This window comes from Spermophilus citellus (assembly GCF_964194105.1).
Source record: "Spermophilus citellus genome assembly, chromosome: 4".
Lineage (NCBI taxonomy): Eukaryota > Metazoa > Chordata > Mammalia > Rodentia > Sciuridae > Spermophilus > Spermophilus citellus.
The window spans coordinates 167,257,095-167,278,080 of record NC_138185.1 but is presented as its reverse complement, the minus strand read 5'-3'; the positions used below and the strand labels follow the sequence as shown (position 1 = coordinate 167,278,080).

The 20,986-nt window shown below is 37.9% G+C and overlaps 1 protein-coding gene across 2 annotated transcripts in view; it reads right to left on the bottom strand.

The window, feature by feature from the left end:
- Positions 1–20,986, bottom strand: part of L2HGDH (L-2-hydroxyglutarate dehydrogenase) — a 38,019-nt gene that overhangs the window by 13,427 nt on the left and 3,606 nt on the right. For both annotated transcript variants that reach the window (XM_081292139.1, XM_081292140.1), the window contains exons 4-6: positions 11,204–11,335; positions 6,803–6,965; positions 5,470–5,504 (exon numbers count right to left, since the gene is read on the bottom strand). In XM_081292139.1, the coding sequence (XP_081148265.1) occupies positions 5,470–5,504; positions 6,803–6,965; positions 11,204–11,335 (330 nt within the window). The remainder of the gene's footprint in view (positions 1–5,469; positions 5,505–6,802; positions 6,966–11,203; positions 11,336–20,986) is intronic.

Below are 20,986 nucleotides of genomic sequence, written 5' to 3'. Positions count from 1 at the left end.
TAAAAAAATTTTTTGAGGGGCTGGGGCAGTGGCTCAGTGGGAGAGCACTTGCCTAGCACGTGTGAGGCACTGGGTTTGATTCTCAGCACCACATGTAAATAAATAAAATAAAGGTCCATTGAAAACTAAAAAATATAAAGAAAAAAAAATTTTGAGACAGGTTCTTGCTAAATTGCTGAAGTTGTCCTTGAACTTCAATCCCCCCACCCCAGCCTTCTGAGCAGCTGAGATTACAGGTTTGTGCCATTGCACCCAGCTTTTTCAAAAAGAGGAAATTCAATGTGTCAGCAAAATAAACTCTTCAGCATTGAGACGACAACCTAGAAACTTAGGATAGTGGCATACAAGAGAAGATCACCTTAAATTTTGTACTTTATATTAGAGACAAGAATGGTTGACCCAGAAAAGATACTTAAGCTCCACATGCATGCTCAGATACACACACCTATTCTACTAGGACCTAGGATGGAATTTCACAATTATTTGTTGCAGGAAAAAGCAAACTTCATTTAGTTCTGACCTTCACCTCTGTATTTCAGACAGATTCTCTACCCTCCAGCACGACCCCCCTCAACCTTGTTTTTCTTCTCTCTCTCTCTCTCTCTCTCTCTCTTTTTGACACAGGTCTCCCTAAATTACTGAGACTGGCCTCAAATGTACGATTCTCTGTCTCAGCCTCCCAAATGGCTGGAACTACAGGGGTACATCACAGAACCTGGTACTTCTCTAGTTCTGAGTAATAGCTTTGTTACTCTTGGGCTGCTTCACACTCAATACTCCTGTTCAATTCCAACTCTAACTACCCTCCAACCACTTTGTCCTTCCTGATCAGGATCTATTTTGTAAACTGAGGCTACTCTAGAAATATCATCAACTCTATTCTCATTTACAAGAAGCCATTTACTCTACACCCAAGGTTTGCTTTAATATTAGGAGAATGCTAATCTTGGACTGTTATAATTTTTCCACAAATTTTATTTTGTGATTGTCATCTGGGTTCTTTCCTTTCCTTCTCCTCCCCCTCCCCTCCCCCTCCTCCTTGTCTTCTTCTTCCTTTCTTTTCTCCTTCTCCTTCTTCTTCTTCTTCTTCTTTTGAGATGGGGTCTTACTATGTTGCCCAGGCTAGTCTCAAACTCCTAGGCTCAAACTATTCTTCCTACCTCAGTCTTCCAAGTAGCTGGGACTATGGGCACATATCATCATGCCCAGCTACTTGCTCCTAGTAACTTCTTACTCTTATTCCCAGATGACTTATTTCTGAAGTATCAGAGTTCTTACCTCAACATTTTCTTTTAGCCATCATCTGTTTCAGCCTTATTTCATTGAACTATATTTTTTACTCTATATGTGTCCTATTTTCCCCCTTGCTAGAAAAGTAAGCCTCTTTTCAAGAAATGTCATATTTTTTAAGAAAAATCAGATGAAATTTCTCTATAATGAATTCAAATTAGCTAGACTAAATCATGATAGTTTTGAGACCCCTGAAGTCAAAAGGGCTACGTCAATGACATCAACAACAAAATGATTCCTTTTAAATAGGCTAAGGCAGGAGGATCTCAAGGTTAATATCTTTCCTGTTCATCTAGAGTTATATACCAGAAGTACAGGAAATACTTTTGTGTGATACGAATCTACCGGTTCATACTTAAAAGTCAGCAATTTTTATGTTCTTAGAACATAAAATGTAGATAAATCTTATGATAAATATATAGATAACAGCAAAATGCTTAAGATGGTACCAGCATGCAATAGTTCTATTTTTAAAAACTCAAGCAACAGTTCCAAATAAAGAAATGATTAAAAATGGTAAGTCTCTGAAATCATGTTATGCTGTAGATGAAACAATAATTAAATTTGGTAAAATATTAATTTCACTTCCATAATGAAATTTAGGTAAACATGCATTTCTATAGTTCTTTTGAAAGTGAAAAGACGGTTTCCTATCTAATGTACAAATTCTTTTAAAAAAGATTTTAGCTTAGTTGTAGATGGACACAATACACTTATTTATTTATTTATTTTTATGTGGTGCTGAAGATCAAACCCAGTGACTCACATGTGCTAGGCAAACACTCTAACTGGAGATACAACCCCAGCCCCTCTAATGTATAAATTCTTAATTTGCCTCTCTTGAAAAGTTTATTTTAAATGTTCAAAAAAAATTTTTTTAACTTTCATGAAGTACATTTGTTTAACCTGATAGGTAAACTCAAAAACTTGAATTTGAACCCCCGAACTAAACTACAGGAAAAGGCCAAGATAAAAAGCAACAAGCAAGGGGACTGGGGTTGTGGCTCAGCAGTAAAATGCTTGCCTAGCAGTGTAAGGGCCTGGGTTTGATCCTTAGCACCACATATAAATAAATAAAATAAAGGTATTGTGTCCAACTATAACTAAAAAATAAATTTTAAAAAAAGCAACAAGCAGGGATGGTGGCACGTGCCTATAATCCCAGCCATGTGGAGGTCTGAGGCAGGAAGGGTACAAGTTCAAGGACATCTGGGGAACTTAGCAAGACTATGTCTCAAAATAAAGAATAAAGAGGACTGGTGATATAACTCAGTGGCAGAGTACCCCTGGGTTCTATCCCCAGTAACCTCCCCAGACCCCCTAAAAAGCAACAACTATAGTAACTCTGAGTAAAATATATAACCACTGATATCCCATAGACCTCTACATGTTTTCCATTACATGATTCTAAACTCTTGTGAAAAATCTCCAAAAATAAGGGCAGGCACATAAACAGATTTCCAATACTTCTTTGAATGGAAACACTGGTTGTTCTGCCACTTGGGCTACCTGATCCAGCAGGTCTAATAGTAACTGAAGTGTGTTAACAGACAGTGATGTTTTACAAAGCCTTTGGCAGACCCAAATCATAAAAAAATCATACAAAACTCTAGAATTTTCACGGAAAAGTTCCACCATCCTCTGTAGACAATAATCCTTCTTGAGAACGTGCTTTTGGTTTTGTCTAAACACTTGACCACAGGTCATTAAGTTACCATGCCAACTACCCATTATTAATTGGGTGCTATCTGACTCACCAATCCACAAAACTGGGTGTGTACAGTAGCCTCCTTTCATCAAGAGGAAGTATAGTATAGAAGATCAGGACTGTAGGTCCTGAAGGCACATATAAGTTACAGAGGCAAGTGGTTTGCAATGCCTACTCCCACTAAATTTCCTTCTTCCTCTCAATCTGCACCGATGGCCACATGGAGAGTACACTATGACCCGTTGATCAAAGAAGAAAAACTACAGATATGATTTACAAATGGTTCTGTAGAACATTCTAGCACCATTTACCTAGGAGAGATGGCCAGATATATGGATCTATGCTGCTTCATGTGCAATAACTAATGGTTTGGCTGGATGGTCAGAAAAAGGAGCTTAGAAGAAAATATATGTGAATGGAACATTCCAAAAAAGCTCAGAGGGTAAAGAAGTTGAAGAAACATCTTTATTCTCATATTTATTATAGCATATTCGAAACAGCCAAGACATGGAAACAACCTAAGTATCCATTAACAGACAAAGAGGTAAGAAGGAAATCCTTCCATCTCTGACAGCATGGATGAGTCTGAACAATATTGTGCTAAGTGAAAATAAGTCAGATGATGAAAGACAAATACTGTATGATATCACTTAAGTGTGAAATCTAAAAAAGGGAATTCATAGCAACAAAGTAGAATTGTGGTTGCTATGGATAAGCAGTAGGGAGTGGGTGGGAATGAGGGGATATTTGTCAAAAGATATAAACTTTCAGATATAAGATGAATAAGTGTTGGAGATCTAATGTACAGCAGGATGACTACAGTTAATAATACTGGTATGGCATATTTGAAATTTGGTTAAGATAACAGATCTTTTAAAACATTTTTTTAGTTGTAGATGAACACAATACCTTTATTTTATTTGTTTATCTGTTTTATGTGGTGTTGAGGCTCAAACCCAGTGCCTCACTCATGCTAGGCAAGCACTCTACCCCAACCCCAAGATAACACATCTTAAGTGTCTTCATAACACACAAACAGAACTTTGTGAGGTAATAAATATGTTAACAAACCTCACTGTAGTCATCATTTCATATCATAAACATACATCAAATCAACACATTGTATATATTAAATATATATAACTCGACTTGTCAATTAAAACTCAATAAAACTGGAAAGATAAAAATGGACTTAGTCACAAAGGCTGATCTATCTACAGCCTGTCTACAGAGATCAATGGAATACCTGACAGGGTTCCTGAACCACTTCCCCCATAGAAAAGGCAGAATGTAGGTTTTGCTGGAATAGACACTCACTCTGTATATATATTTGTCTTCCCTACTGCAATTCTTCTTCTGAAACCACCATCTATGAACTTATAGGACCACCATCATTTTATTTACACAGAAACATTGCTTCTAATTCAATGAAATTATTTTGCAGTAAATGAAGTGTAGCAATCAGCTTATGATCATGGAATTTATTCATTTTGCCATTTTCCCCATCATCCTGCAGCCAATGGGTAGCAACAAATGGAATGGGCTTTTGAAGATCAAATAACAGCAATACTTGAGAGGGCTGGGGCAATGTCCTCCAAGATGCTAAATGTACTCTGACTAAAATATAGCATTGTTTCTCCCATAGCCAGAGTCACAGGTCAAAAATCAAGAGGTGGAAATGGGAGTAGCTCATTACTATTACCTCAATAATTTACTAGTCAGTTTTCTGCTATCTATCTCTTTAATCTGTAGCTCTCATGATTTAAAGGTCTGAGTTTCCAAGGGAGAAATATATCTACTAGAAAATAAGCAATGATTCCATACTATGTTGCCTTGATCAAACTGGGGACCATGTTTGACAGAATCTCTCCTCTACATGCTTGTAAACTAAAGCTGGCCAAAGCAGGAACTGCATATGACTTGGCAGGCAGAGGCAAAGTGGCAGTCATTAGTTTCTAAAGATTCTAGTCCAATGTGGTGACAGACATACACTCACTGCCCAGGGAATCCAGCTCCATATCCAGCTCTATTTCCCAACTACTGACTAAGAGCTGCCCTGGGCCACTACTTGGATATACACACAGAGCAAAGAGCTTTCCACAGATCTCAAAAGCTTCCCATTTGAAGTCCCACCTCAAGATCTGGATGGCTGGCATCTCAGAATGCATGAAGAGCCTCTTATCCACCAATTCCCCTCTGAACCCCATTTCCTCGCACAATTGTGTAAAGTCTAATTCCTACCATAAATCCTATAACTCATGAGTGACTCAGCTCCCCTGGCTGAACCTTGAGGACTCAGGAAATCCAACGCTCTGTGTCATTCAGTAGTTCTTGCTTTAGACTATGTGAAAATGAAGGAAAGTCTCAGAAATAGTACAGAGTGTAGTAAATGTAGAAAAGTTGGCAGAGTGATAAAAGTGCCCCCACACACACAAAAAAAGAAAGTAGATATCAATTTTAAGAATTTTTACCTTTGCATTCTTTACCATAATTGGATATTTCATCCCTGGAAAAAAAAAGAAAAAAGAATTAGCAAAAGGAGGCTACCATTACTTGAAATATAATAGTAACCAATTTAAACGACTTTCTTTTGTCATAACTCAGCCCTACTTTTCATTCTGAAACTTTTTACCAGGTAGCAAGATTAAACTAGTCCATGCTTGACAATATGTATCTGACAAGCATGTCTTTTAGCTTGTTTTAATTTATCAAATTTAATCTATGCTTATAAACCATCCTATACCTTGGCTCCAACAGACAGTCCCAGCTTTTCAATGAACTACAGTCCTAGAAATCATGTTGTACATGATTTCATTTAGTTCATTACAGAACTAAAACTATGATATGAGAAACCTTAGTGTCTTGAATGATGATTACCCGATTCCTTGCAAGGTCTGGGTTGTTTAGAAAAGCAAGAGTTATCATGACACAAAAGAATTCCAATAATAACTAACCATTTATAAAATTTAGTTTCCTCTCAGATACATGGGAGCTTAAAGTTTTATAAAGCAAATGTAGAGCAAATAAAATATATAATCTATCTGTGTCATGAATATGACTTATTAAGCTACCTACGTATGATGGCCTTATTTAACAATTTTGTTCATCATCTTAGAATTTAGAACACTGAGAGAATGATTTAGATGGCCTAGATCTCCTTTAAAATCTGTCAAGGAAGAAAGAACTGTACATTACTTTTTTTCTCCTCCAAACTTCCCTGTAGCAAATAGAGGGCTTCCAAATCTTTCATTTGGTTAAAAGAAAAGAAAAAAATAATAATGTCCTCAAAGCAAAACAAAATCAAAGTGCAGTCTAAAGTGGGGCTGTTCCGAATGGCTGAGTTTTCTTACGATCTTAGTTACCATTCTAGAGCTTGGGTATGTTCAAAAATCACTAACTGCTACCTATTCTGAGGCCTTATCCCCAAACAGTCTGTTTCAATAAGTCTAGGTGATGCCAAGTCTATATTTTTAACAAGCATTACCAGGAGATTCTGACTCTAACCTGTAAGATGGAGAAGTATTTGGGTTCTAATTATCTATAAGCAGTTGTGGCAGTTCAGATTTTAAGCACTAGTCAGAATGTCTAAACAGTGCCTAGTTCTTTCAGCACAAAACCCTCCAAGAGTTCTGGCTCTCCTATGTCCAATCTCTCCCTTGTTCCTTCTGCACCCCCCTCTCACTCTGCACCCTACTAGCCTATCTCCTGGTGGCCTTCCTACTATACTACCCCAGACAAAAACAATCCCAAGTTTTTGAAAAAGTCAATGAAATTATTCAATAAGAAAAAACAAACATGGCTTACCATCTATACTTCTTGGAGGGCTTTCTCTAGCCATTTCAATATCTTTTACTTCAAAATTAGTCAAGACAGACCCACCAGCTTCTTGGAAATCCTGGGCAAACGACAAAGCTACCTGCCGATAGTCGACAATGCCAGTATATGGACAATCAATAGCCATTAGACCCTAGGACAGAATTATAAAAAAGTTAAATGATACAAACAAGAATCAATAAGTTTTGTTCAAATTTTTATTTTTGGTTGAATTTTTTCTTGTTTATTTTGATGGAAAACACACATTAACATTGTTTGACAAAAATCTGATAGTCCAAAAAAATAACAGAGAAGTTTGTTCCATTAAGTGCTTACATTTGTTAATGAGCACATATATATTGTTTTTATCAAAGAAGAGAAATAACACTAGCTAAATAAGAAAATCTCTATTATCAGGAAACAATGCTCCTCTTTAAAGGAAAATTTTTGCCAGGCTCTTCTAGCTGCTACAATGATTTTCCCAGTTTTATTCACCCCCTAACATATATGATTCTGAGTTGAATTCCAAAAAATTATGTGTAAGCAGACTCTACTGAAATGTCCCCAGTGGTGTATCATACAATGCCCACACTGAAAACAGAGCATCATTCTAGTAGCTATTCACAATATTTGCAAAGCCCTGAATTGACTGTTGCAGTCCTATCTTCAAGACTACAAATATGGAATGGAGATTTTGTAATTAAATCAAACTTTCTCTTTGGGAAATAGGAAGAATTAACAACCTATTTCTTTGTTTATGTTTTTGGCCCAAGAAGACATGTCCAAACTCTGTAGATAAATGATCTAAATCCATGCTTATTTTATTCTTTGAAGTAAATGTTGAATGTGCCATCGGCCTTTTCTAAATCTGAAGAAAAGGATTAAGAGTAGAATTTCACACACTAAGTACAAACTACTTCTAGTAATAGCACCTTGGTAATGACACCATTTTCTGTTGCCTTACTAAGTCTATGACTATATCAGTTCTCCAAATATACTATAAGAGGGTAAGCGCTTCCCAGGATAACTAATGTCCAAATGCTGAGTGCAACGGTAAATTCTGCTGTCCTCTTGCTTGGCCAATACAATAAGGTTCTTGCTGCTGTTTTAAAATATTATCTAAGGGGCTGGAGTTATGGATCAGTGATACAGTGCTTGCCTAGCATGCTTGAGACACTGGGTTTGATCCTCAGCACCAATTAAGTGTAAAATAAAATATTGTGTCCACCTAAAACTAAAAAATAAATATTAAAAAAATAAAGTAATCTGAAATAATATTATTTTAAACATCTCACTCTTGAATTCACCACCCAATTCACCAACCTCATTACAAACTTAGCCCTTAAAAGCTTTTGACTTTGCTACCCAGCCTGCGTGACCAGATCATGCTAAGGGTAAAGGCTAACAAAATCAGGCTTTTTTTCACAAACTGAAAGTGACATTTGGCAAACTTCATTGTCATCCTCATAGTCTTATTTCCAGATTACGAGGGAATTTGTTAAATATATCATTCCTTCTGTTTCAATGCAAGTTGTTACATATAAGACTACATTAGCCCTACTCACCACCCCACAATCCCTGAATTACAGGTCAATAGTTATAACTTAATTTTAACCTATATATAGTATTTGGAGTACAATAACTCAGAGAGGTAACTTGGAAACAACTCATCTGTTTTGTTCCCTATTTTTGCTTTCCTTAGTCTTTTTTTTTTTTTTTGTACTGGGGTCGATTGAACCAAGGGGTGCTTTACCACTGATATTATATATATATATATATTTTTTTTTTTTTGAGACAGGGTCTTGCTAAGTTGCTGAGAGTCTTGCTAAATTGCTGAGGCTGACCTTGAACTTGCAATCCTCTTGCCTCAATCTCCCTAATTGCTGGGATTACAGGTATGTACCATCACACTCAGCTATCCTTATCCCTTTTCTAGAGCCAACCTCTGCTGAGCTCCAATGGAACACTTTTCATTGGAACTACTGTAATTAGGACATTATGGTAGCAGTAAAAGAAGAAATGGGACAGAACAAAGTTGAGATACATCTACACATATACAGAAAATACACAAAGAAAATACTGCAGGGCAGTGGGAAAATAATGATAAATTTTGATAAATGGTGCAGAGTTAACTGAATATCTATAGTGGGAAAAAAATTTGCCTTGATCCATATCTCACACCATATTTGAAAGTCAATTCCAAATGATAAAACAATAAAACTTATAGAAAAACACACAAAGTACCTTCCAGACCTTGGAATAGGCAAAAATTTCTCAAATACAACACAAAAAGCGCTAAACATAAAAGAGAAACATATGTATCAATTGCTAAAATAAGTACATTATGAGCTTCTGCTAAGTAAAAAGACAAGTTACAGGCAGGTAGAAGATATTTGCAATATATATTTAAATATACAAATGACTGCAAATGCATATATATTGGACAAAAAGTCACATTCTTAAAATTAATAAGAATAATTATAAGAAATACAGTAAACCCCAAAGAAAAATAGGCAAAGGACTCAGGTACTTCACAAAAGAAAATACCCAAATGTCCCATAAATACATGAAAATAAAGCTGGGCACAGTGGAGGCGCATGTTGCTAATCTCAGTGACTCAGGATGCTGAGGCAACAGGATAACAAGTTCAAGGCCAGACTCAGCTACTTAGCAAGGCCCTAAGCTACTTAGTAAGACCATGTCTCAAAATAAAAAATAAAAAAGGGCTAGAGATGTAGTTCAATGGTACAGTGGTCGACCATTCCTAATCTGAAAGTCCAAGATCTGAAATGCTCCAAAACCTGAAATGACAATGTGATGCTCAAAAAGTTTTGGATTTTGCCTGGCATGGTGGTGGTACATACCTATAATACCAGCTATTTGGGAAACTGAGGCAGGAGAATCATAAGTTTGAGGCCAGCCTGGGCAACTCAGTGAGATTCTATCTCAAAAAAAAAAAAAAAAAAAAAAAAAAACAGTGGGGGGTATAATCCCAGCTACTTGGGAAACTGAGGCAGGAGAATCATAAGACCAGCCTGAGCAACTCGGTGAGCTTCTATCTCAGAATTAAAAAAATAAAATAAAAAACAGTGGAGGGGGGTAGGGACGTAACTCAGTAGTAGAATGCTTAGATATATGCTTAGATAGAACGGGGTACACATGTGTCTCTGAGCTTCCTTGCAGCCAATGCAAACAGGAGAACACAATCAGTGAAATGATTCAGTGTCCATAAAACAAGCCAACTTGTGCTCAGAAAGAACAAAAATATTCTCAGAACTAATATCTGTGAGTAATTTCTCCTGCTGGTTCTCAGAGCAAGATGTTGTGTAACAGTCAACAACATATGTCCTCAACCACATCCTCAGAGGCCAGAGTGAGTGACACAACTGCCCTTCCCATAGGCTAATGCCAGAAAAGCAAAACACAATTCAAAGCGAGTAACTGGAGTCAAAGAGTAGGATAGGGAAAGAAAACACTACAGTGTAGGTATGCTACTCAGATGGTTTGCAGAGATATAAGGTGTAAGTAGTCTATCCTCTCAAGAACAAGCTTTTGATAAGCATGACCTGGCAGTGAGTTCTAGGTCACTGCTCTCTAAGACAGAAGCCTGAAGTCCAGCTCTTTCTAAATGCCAATAACATGGTAGAAAGTAGGGAACAGGAGATATGCACTGGAATAATTGCTGGAATCTGGGGTTGAACTCAAGTCTCTGAAAGATTATCAGTGAAAGATTACATGTAGAGTAACCTATTATTATTCATATTTCAAGAATACAGATATTTTTCACTTTAGCATATTTTATTTTATTTTTTTATACTCTATAGCCTACCCTTCATATTCATGCCATCTTCCCCAAACAGAGATCAGACACTATAGCTACCTTCTTCAAAATTTTTCAGTTGTTCTCCATGCCTACTGGAAAATTTTTAGTTATTAGCATGAATGCCAGTCCCTTTATATGGGCCTAATCCTGACTTTCTAGTCTTATCTCTTATCTCTTCTTACACACCCTAAGCTCCAACCACACCTCATCATTCGTGTTTTCCAAACATGCCATAGATATTTGGCAGGATGGGGCACAAATAGGCTGCTGGGAACATTTTAGCACATATGTTTTGGGGAACACAACTTCCTATTTCTATACTTCCTTTTCCCTTTGTTTTTATTGCTTGGACTTGATATTTTCTCACAGAGAAAGAAGAAATCGGGTGTCCCGTTTTGTGGTAATGCCCTCTTAAGTCAGTCACTTCAGTAATCTGTGCCAGGATCATCTGATTTTATGATCCTTGCCTTCTGTAAATTAATCCTCAGCCTCCATGTAAAAGGACTGAGTCCTAAATGAAAACATCCCTTTGGCCATATGCTTTGGCCATGAGCTGATGAATCACTTACCCTACAATATGGCTCCTTCTTTTTTATATCCTCCTGCTGAATCAGTCTCAAGCCTTGGACACCATTCTGCAGGCCCCTCTCATACAGGGTCCGAAGTCTAGGAATTTCTTCTTGTTCAACAGCTACTATTAGCTTCAAAACAATGATAAAAAGCATGGATAAAGTTAAGTATATCAACAGCTATGAAAGACATAAAGTGCATGAAAATCACAAATTTTTACATGGTTCAAATAGGTTTAATTACGAACTTTTTGTTCATGTATCTACTTCCCCCTTTCTATAGAACTTTATTTTCTTCCTTTACCAAGAAAAGCTTTCTTTTTTTAATATTTTATTTTTTAGTTATAGTTGGACACAATACCTTTATTTTATTTTTTTTATGTGGTGCTGAGGATCAAACCAGGGCCTCGCACATGCAAGGTGAGCGCTCTACTGATGAGCCGTAACCCATTCCCCAAGAGAAGCTTTCTTAAGAAAATAAAATTAGAACAAATTTGCAGGCTAAGTCTGTAGCTCAGTGGCAGAGTACTTGCCTAGCACATGTGAGGTATTGGGTTAGATCCTTAGCACCGCCAAAAAATAAACAAAATAAAGGCATTCTGTCTATCTACAACTACAAATATATAATTAAATGATAAACATAAAACAGGATTTTCCCTAAGTCATGAGATGCAGCTTCAATTACCACTTCTATTATCATCATCTCTACTTGCGTCTTGGTCATAAGTAACTCTTATCATTACCACTCCCTCAGTCCCAAAGGCAAGAGAAGCACAGCTTGTTTAGCCTTTACATTTTCCAAAAATGGCCTTCTTATTTCTATAAGGAAATGTGAAATACCAGGACATCAAAAGACAGCTGATAATTCAGTGTATTAGGAAATCACTGGCAGAAAACTATCCCTTTTATTTCCTGAAATAAAATTACAAAGTATTTTCTTTGAATTCTGTTCCAGAGGAAAATAATCAGTATATTCAATATATTCATCAACTTTATTCAAAAATCTTTAACTTCTGGGAAAAGTATCTGAAGGTGAATTTCTTCTTATTTAATAGTTACCAGCAAACACAGCACAGATGTACATTCACAGGTGCATTAGAATTCACAAGTCACTGTTTCATACCACAGAGTCAACAGAATTTCATGAGGTAGTACTTAAAAAATTTTTTAGTTGTAGATGGACACAATATCTTTATTTTATTTATTTACTTTTATGTGGTGCTAAGGATTGAACACAGTGCCTTACATATGCTACAACCCCAGTCCCAAGGTAATACTTTAATTGAGGTGTAAAAGCCCTTTAAATCAACGAATCATTAACCTTAAAAATAGAAGAGGAATAAAAGGACACTAATAGAAAGTGAAAATACAATTCACAGATGGGAGAAAATATCTGTAACCCATAAAACTCATAAAGGTCTGGTTGGTACCCAGAATCCATAAAGAACATTTACAACTTAACAACAAAAACTGTACAATTTTCTATCTTGCCCTTTTCACTTAACATTTCATTAGAGCCACTTCCCACATTAATAAAAAACAATTTTCAAAGCATCTTTAATGACAACAATGAACTTTTATTCTTAAAAACCATATAAAAAAGGACATCACTACCAACTTTAAATAAAGACTAATAAAGACAAATGCTATGACAACTGTACACCCATAACTAAGGTAATCTCGATGAAATGGATAAACTCTTGGAAAGACACAAACTTCTAAAACTGATTGGAAAAAAGAAAATGAAAATCTATTCAGACCTGTAACAAGTAAGGAGATTGAAAACTTCTCACAAAGAAAAGCCTAGGCATCAAAAGTTTTGCTCATGAATGCCATCAAATGTTTAAAAAAGAATTAATACCAATTCTTCATAAACTCTTCCAAAAAACAGAAGAGGAAGAAATGCTTAACTAATTTTATGAAGCCAATATTACCTTGATACCTAACCCAGACAAACACAAGAAATTGCCGACCAATGTTCAGAGCCACGGTCCAGTCAGAATGATGCCTGGCATTTGCCAGAGGGAATGGTTGTAAGGTGACCCCAGCAAACCATTGAGATGATGATTTGAGTTAAGCTATTAATTGCTGTGATGCTGGGGCGGCTCTTGCTGCCTCGGGCGCCCACTACTTTGGAGTTCCCCTGAGTTCTAGGGGGGGGTTCGGGGAGATTGGATGGAGCCCGGTGGAGGGAGTGTGTTCCCGGGTGGCATGTGCAGTGCCAGTCAGAGGTGGGGAATAAAGAGTTGCTGTTTGAATCTACAAGGCTTTGTGGCGGCTCAGTTATTTGTGCCCAGCCAGACTGTGACAGACCAATATTTCTTGTAAATACACACATACAAAAAAAATTTGAGTGAGTGGGGAGGGGGGGCTGGGGATCAAACCCAGGGCCCTGTACCTCTTAAGCATACACTCTATCACCAAGCTGCACCCTCAGCCCTACCATATAAAGACTGGTGCAAAAATCCTAAACAAAATATAAAAACTAAGTGCAGTAATATATAAATATCATCTCATGATCTAGTAGGATTTATCACACAGCAAGGCAAGATCAATTTCACATCCAAAAACCAATGAATGTGATTTACTATAGTAATAAAGTTCAAAACCACATAACCACCTCAATAGAATCAGAAAAGGCATTTGAGAATTTCCAGCATCCTTTCAAGATTAAAAAACAAAAATAAAAACCATTCCACAAGCAAGGAGTAGAAAGGAACTTCTTCAGCCTGATAAAGGGACTCTCCCAAAACCACAAAAACAAAAACAAAACAAAAAACCCACAGTTAGCGGCATACTTAAATGGAAAAGACCAAAAAAGCAACACAAAAACAACCACTTTTACTACTTCTACTCAACACTGTATTGGTAGTTCTACCCAAGGTAATTAAGCAAGCAAAATAAATAAATAAAAGGCCTCTGTAATGGTAAATTTGAATTGTCAACTTGGTTGGATTAAGAGATGACTAAGAATAAGAGGCTTCTGGGTGTGTCAATCAAAGTGTGTCTAGGAATGGTGGTCCTGTGGGATGGTGAACAGAAGTGGAGACCCTCCCTACGTGTGGACAAAGGTTGGAGGCTTGGGTGGAAAAAATCTGGAAGAACAAGGAAGCAGCAGCAGATACAAGCTCAATTCTTCTTGATTGCTGCTGCAATTGCCTGAAGACATCAGACTCAAGCTCCTTCAACTCTTCCAAAGTGGACTTGGCCAGAGATTCTCCAGGGAGTTTCCAGAAGCCTTCAGTGCCAGACTAAGGTAGGATTGTTTATCCCTCCTGTTCTGAGGCTTCAGCATCTTGGACTGTTTAGCTACTGGTTTCTCATCTCTCCAGCCTACAGACAAGGGGCTACCCAGCTTCTGGTTCTGTAAGCCAAATTAATAAATTCCCTTTTTATAATCATATGTATAACATATATATGTGTGTATATATGTATAAAGATAGATAGATGTCTCCTGTTGGTTCTGTTCCTCTAAAGAACCCTAATACAGCACCCAAACTGAAAAAGAAATAAAACTTATTTGTAGATGACATGATCTTTCAGATAAAAAAGCCTGTGAAATACACACACCTATATTCACACAGTCATACACAATTAGAACTAATGAATTAGTTTGGAAAGACTTCAGGATTTAAAAAAAGTCAATATACAAAAATTAATCATAGTCTATATGTTTAGCAATGAATAATCAAAAGTAAAACTGTAAAGGTAAAATTTCTAAGCTGATTCTAAGCCGTAAAGCCTGAGTTAAAGTGTAAAAGACCAGGCATTGTAAAGTTTCTAAACTACGGGGCCTGAGTTAAAAAGTAAAAGACTGGGTATTGTTAAAATTCCTCTGCTACCCCCAGAACCTGTAATCCCTGTAGCTGTTAGGACAATACCCGAACTGCCCAGTAAGTGTTTAATAGCTAAGGGCTCTGAGTAGCTCCGCACGTAGGCATCCAGGCCCCAAAACCAATCAGTTTGAATGTGTACCCCGCTTAGGAGTGACCAATCACCCCTGCCCAGCCTGTTCCCGCCAATGAATGTACTAATCATGTCTTAGAGTTGTTGTTCAATTTTCCCGCGCCTCATGATGATTCGTTCTGATGTATGCAAAGCCCCCTGCCCTCTCCAAAAAGTGTACTTAAGCTCTGCTTGACCTCTGCTCTGGGCTCTCTGGGCTGCTCTCCTTTCTTGAGTGGGCACGGAGCCCCAGCATGCTGGTTCAATAAAACTCCCCCTGCTTATTCATGAAGCTGGTCTCTTGTGGTCTCTTTCTCCGACGCTTCGCCGGACCCTTACAAAACTAACACAATTCCCTCACAAAAGCGTCAATAAGAATAAAATAATAAGAAACAAATTTAATCAAAAGAGGTCCTTGCTTAAGTGACAGCCACCATTTTCCCACTCAAGGACCTTTCCCAGAGAGGATCACCACTCCCTCATACCAACCCAACCCTTCACCAGGCATTCTTTCCTGCCCAAGGACATATTACCACTCCCTCATATCAACCCCACCCTTAAACCTGCCCTCATTAGGACCTGCCCAGCTAGATCCCTGAGCCTGGCCATAAAAGTCCCAAAATCCAAGCCTGTCCTGCCTCTCTCTATCTATGGAGATATGGCCTTTATTTATCAGCTCTGATAAATAAACTCTCTTATGTATCTCTGCCTGGTCTCCCTCTTTCATTTAATTTCTGGCTCGCCCAGCTTCTGCTTTCTCACTTTCAAGGCAAGACTGGGGCTGGGGTTGTAGCTCAGTGATAGAGCACTTGCCTAGCAGCATGAGGCCCTGGGTTTGATCCTCAGCACCACATAAAGAATTGATTGTTATGGTATCATAGGGCTTATGTTCAAGTTGTTGGGGAAACATATAACAGCAGCAGCACCCCAGAGAAAAACCCCAACATGCTGTCTAACGACCCTCTTTCTCCTCTTTGTTTCTTTCACTGGAGCGAAACGTTCCCGCCGGCACCAATGTTCAAATCCTGCTGGTGGGAAGCCTTAGCCCCAATAAGAATTAACTTCTTAGGCTCCGGAACTGACATATGGAAGAGCTTGCCAGTAAATGGGCGACCTGCTATCTACCTCAGCCCTGCTACCTCTCCTTAGACCTATGTAAACACACAGCCTTTGGTAATAAAGTGGAACCTCTTTGGTGATCTGTGTTGTGTGGTGTAGTGCAGTGCGGCGTCTTCCAGTTTTACAGTGGTGCCAAAAACCCGGGAGACGGTGTGCTCGGAGCACACCGAGCCCCGTCTCCGCCACCGTCGTCACCAATGACACATTTCGCCCTTGTCTGTCTTTTTGGGCGCGGGCTCCCTGCACTCACTACTGATCAGGTCTAGGTAAGCTCCCCCTCCCCGGCTCGCCAACTCCCTTCAGGTTAGCAGCTGGAGACACTACCATGATCGTCCGGTATGCTCCTGACACCCAGTAGGGAGGAGGGAATGCAATCCACTAAGAACTTCACTGGTCGCAGTGGACCCTCTGGCGACCCGCTTCCCTTTGGGGCGTGAGGCTTCTGGGTTTACACAAGAGAGGCTCCCCCGCCGTAGCTATGTTCAGCCCTTAGCTGAACTTCCGGTCCAGAGCTGCATTCTGCTGGGGCTCTGTTCTTTCCTTCCTTGATTCTCTCTCGTTCCGGTGGAAAAATTTTCCTGACGTCAGGTGCCTGCAGCCTGGACATTACAGGGTCACACAGACTGCACTTCGTAGGTGACAACCGAGCTGTGCCCTCTGTGCCTACTCGCAGAGGACTGGTCACTTCGGGGACGCCCACGTGATCCTCCATCTGCTCTACGCTTCCAGGAAGCTCCTACGGCCGGGTTAATTCTTTTTCTCCCTCTGCTGTCCCTTCCTTCACTCTCTAACTATGGGTGCCTCCTAGTCTATACCGGAAACCTCACCACTCAAGTGTCTCAAGTGTTTCTTTCACCCGCGCCAATGGTCAAATCCTGCTGGTGGGAAGCCTTAGCCCCAATAAGAATTAACTTCTTAGGCTCCGGAACTGACATATGGAAGAGCTTGCCAGTAAACGGGCGACCTGTTATCTACCTCAGCCCTGCTACCTCTCCTTAGACCTATGTAAACACACAGCCTTTGGTAATAAAGTAGAACTTCTTTGGTGATCTGTGTCGTGTGGTGTGGCGTCTTCCAGTCTTACACAAGTAACTCTTATTTTACTTAATGATAGTTCCAGGGGCTCCTGGCTCAGGGGTAGAGCACTTGCCTAGAATGTGTGAGGCACTGGGCTTGATTCTCAGCACCACATATAAATAAACATTAAAAATAAAGGTACATTGACAACTATTTAAAGAGGGCAAGACCTATACACTGAAAACTATACAACATTGTTGAAAGAAATTAAAGAAGATCTAAATAAGTGAATGAAATCCTGTGTTCATGGACCGCAAGATTTAATAATGTTAACATGGCAGTATTCTCCAAATTGATCTACATATTCAATATAATTCCTATCATAATCCCACCTGCCTTTTGGGAGAAATTGACAAATTGCCAACAAAATTTGTTTAGAAAGGCTGGGGTCCCAGAATAGCTATACTAATCTTGAAAAAGAAAAAGTTGGAGAACTCACAACTCCTGTACTGGCATAAGGATACACATATTATCAACGGAACTGAGAATCCATAAACATTTTTTGTTCAATGAATTTCTAATAAGGGTGCCAACACAATTAATGTACAAGAAATAGTCTTTCCAACAAATGATGCCGACACAACTAAGTATCTATATGCAAAATATGAAGTTGAACCCCTCCCTCATACCACATATCAAAATTAATTCCAAAGTGATCATAGACTTAAATGTAAGAGCTAGGCTGGAAAACTCTTAGAAGAAATTACTGGAGAAAATCTTTATGATCTAATGTTAGGCAATGACTCCTTAGATATGATATTAGAAGCACAAACAACAAAAGAAAAAAGATAAACTGGACTGTTATGGTTTGGATATGAGGTGTCCCCTGAAAACTCCTGTGTTAAGGCAGGAAGTTCAGAGGTAAAATGGTAAAATTGTGAGAGACAAAATCTAATCTAGTCTACCTTACTTTGACTAAACTAACTGGGTGGTAACTCTCGGCAGGTGGGGCATGGCTGGAGGAGGTTGGTCACTGGGCGTTGGGTGCATGACTTAGAAAGATCATCTTCTGCTTTCTCTGCTTTCTGGCTGTCTGGAGCTGAAGAGCTTTCCTCCACTGTGCCCTTTGGTCATGAATATTCCTCCTTATCTTTAGCCCAGAGCCATGGAGTCAGCCAATCATAAACTGAACCTCGAAACTATGAGCCAAAATAAACTTTTCCTCTTCTAAGTTGTTCTTGTCAGGCATTTTGGTCAATGTATGAAAAAGCTGACTAACACACTGGACTTTATCAAAATTAAAAACTTTAGTGCTTCAAAGGACACCATCATGAAAGTAAAAAAGAAAAACCTACAGAATGGCATAAAACATTCCAAATCACCTGGGTAATACAGCAGTTCTCCCTTATCCACAGTTTCATTTTCTGTTGTTTTAATTATCTGCATTCAACCACAGTCCAAAAATATAAAATGAAAAATTCCAAAAATAAATAATTTAAAAGTTTAAAACTGCATATCACTCTGCATAGCAGGATCCAATCTTGCACAACTCTGTTCCACCTTGTCTAGGATATGAATCATTCCTCTCTCCAGTGTATCTATATTGTATACACTATTCACCCATTAGTCACATTGTAGCCATCTCAGATACCAGATTGACTGTCATGGTATCATAGTGCTTATGTTCAAGTAACTCTTATTTTAACTTAATAATAGCCCCAGGGGCTCATGGCTCAGTGATAGAGCACTTGCATAGTATGTATAAGGCACTGTGTTTGATTCTCAGCACCACATATAAATAAATTTTTTTAAAAAGGTCCATTGACAACTAAAAAATAAGTAATAGCTCCAAAGCACAAAGCAGTGATATGTCAAGTGTCATCTCACATCATCACAAGGATGAATACAGCATAATAACACATTTGGGAGAGAGACTAATCACATTCACATAACTTTTATCATGACTTATTGTTATAATTGTTCTTTTTATTTGTTATTATTATTACTTTCTTACTTTGCCTATTTTTACATTAACTTTTGCATATGAAACATCAAGGTATATTTAAGATTCAGTGCTATGCAAGGTGTCAGGATTTACAGGGAGTCTTGGAAAGCATACTTTATGGATTAGAGGGGAATACTGTATCTAGAACATATATAAGAACATATACTGCTCAACAACAAAATAACAAGTAGCTTAATTTTAAAATGATCAAAAGATCTGAATATACATTTTTCCAAAGAAGCTATAGAATGACTGAAAGCACATGAAAAGATGTCAAACCAGATCCAGCAATCCCACTACTGGGTATATACCCAAAAGAAATGAAATTGAAATGTTAGAGAAATACCTGTACTCCTACATTTATCATATCATTATTCACAATCTCCAAGACATGGCATCAACCTAAGTGTCCATCAATGGATGCATATATAAAGAAAATACAGCATATTTACACCCTAAAAAGGAAGGAAGTCTTGACATTTGTTGACAACTCAAATGACCCTTGAAGACATTATGTCTTCACATCATCAAGTGAAATAAACCAAGCACAGAAAGACTTATGCTGCGTGATCTTAAAAGTAGAGAGTAGAATGGTGGTTACCAGTGGCTAGGGGTGGGTAGGATTAGAAAACTGTTGGTCAAAAGATACAAAATTTCCGTAAGACAAAAGGAATAAGTTCAGAAGATCCATTGTATAAAGTGGTGACTATAGTTACTAACAATATACTATATTCTTGAAGTCTGCCAAGAGAGTTTAAGATTTTTAAAATGATAAGTATATGAAGGCATACATGTTAGCTAAATGTAGTCATTCCACAATGGCTATGTTATCATGTACTTATCCAAGTTATCATGTACATATACATACTCATGTACATGATGCACACAATATGTATAATTTTGCCAATTAAAAATAAATTAATTTAAAAAAATGATTATCAACCTCATTAATCATTAGGAAAATACAAATCAAATCCACAATGAATACAACTTCATATCTACTGGAATGGCTAAAACACAAAGACAATAACAGGTATTGATGAGGATATAGAGAAATTGGAATCTTCATTAATTACTTGGGGAAATGCAATGTAATACAGCATTTTAGAAAAGAGTTGGGCAATTCCACAAAATGCTAAAGATGGAGTTTCCCATATGACTCAATAATTCTACTCCTAGGTATATAACAGGAAGAAATAAAAACATAGTCCCATAAAACAGGTACAGAAATGTCCACAACAATATTCACAACAGAAAAAAAATGTGGAAACAACTGAAATGTCTATCAACTGACAAAGCAGATTAAAAAAAAAAAAAACCCAAAATGTGGCACATCCATACAATGAAATATTTGGTCACAAAAGGGAATAAAGTGCTGATTCATGCTGTGACCTTTGAAAACACTAAGTTAAATCAGTCATAAAAGACTACATGAAAAGATGCCCTGACATGATTCTACTTATATAAAATGAACAAAATAGGCAAATTCAGAGACAGAACGTACATTAGTAGTTGCTAAGGGATCAGGGAAGGTGGAAATGGGAGTGACTGCTAATTGGGATGGGGTTTCTTTTTGGGGTGAAGAAAATATTCCAAAATTAGATAGTGTTGTGATGGTTACACAATTTTGTGAATAGACTAAAAGCTGAACTGTACACTTTAAAATTGTAAATTACATATTAATGAAGCTATTATTT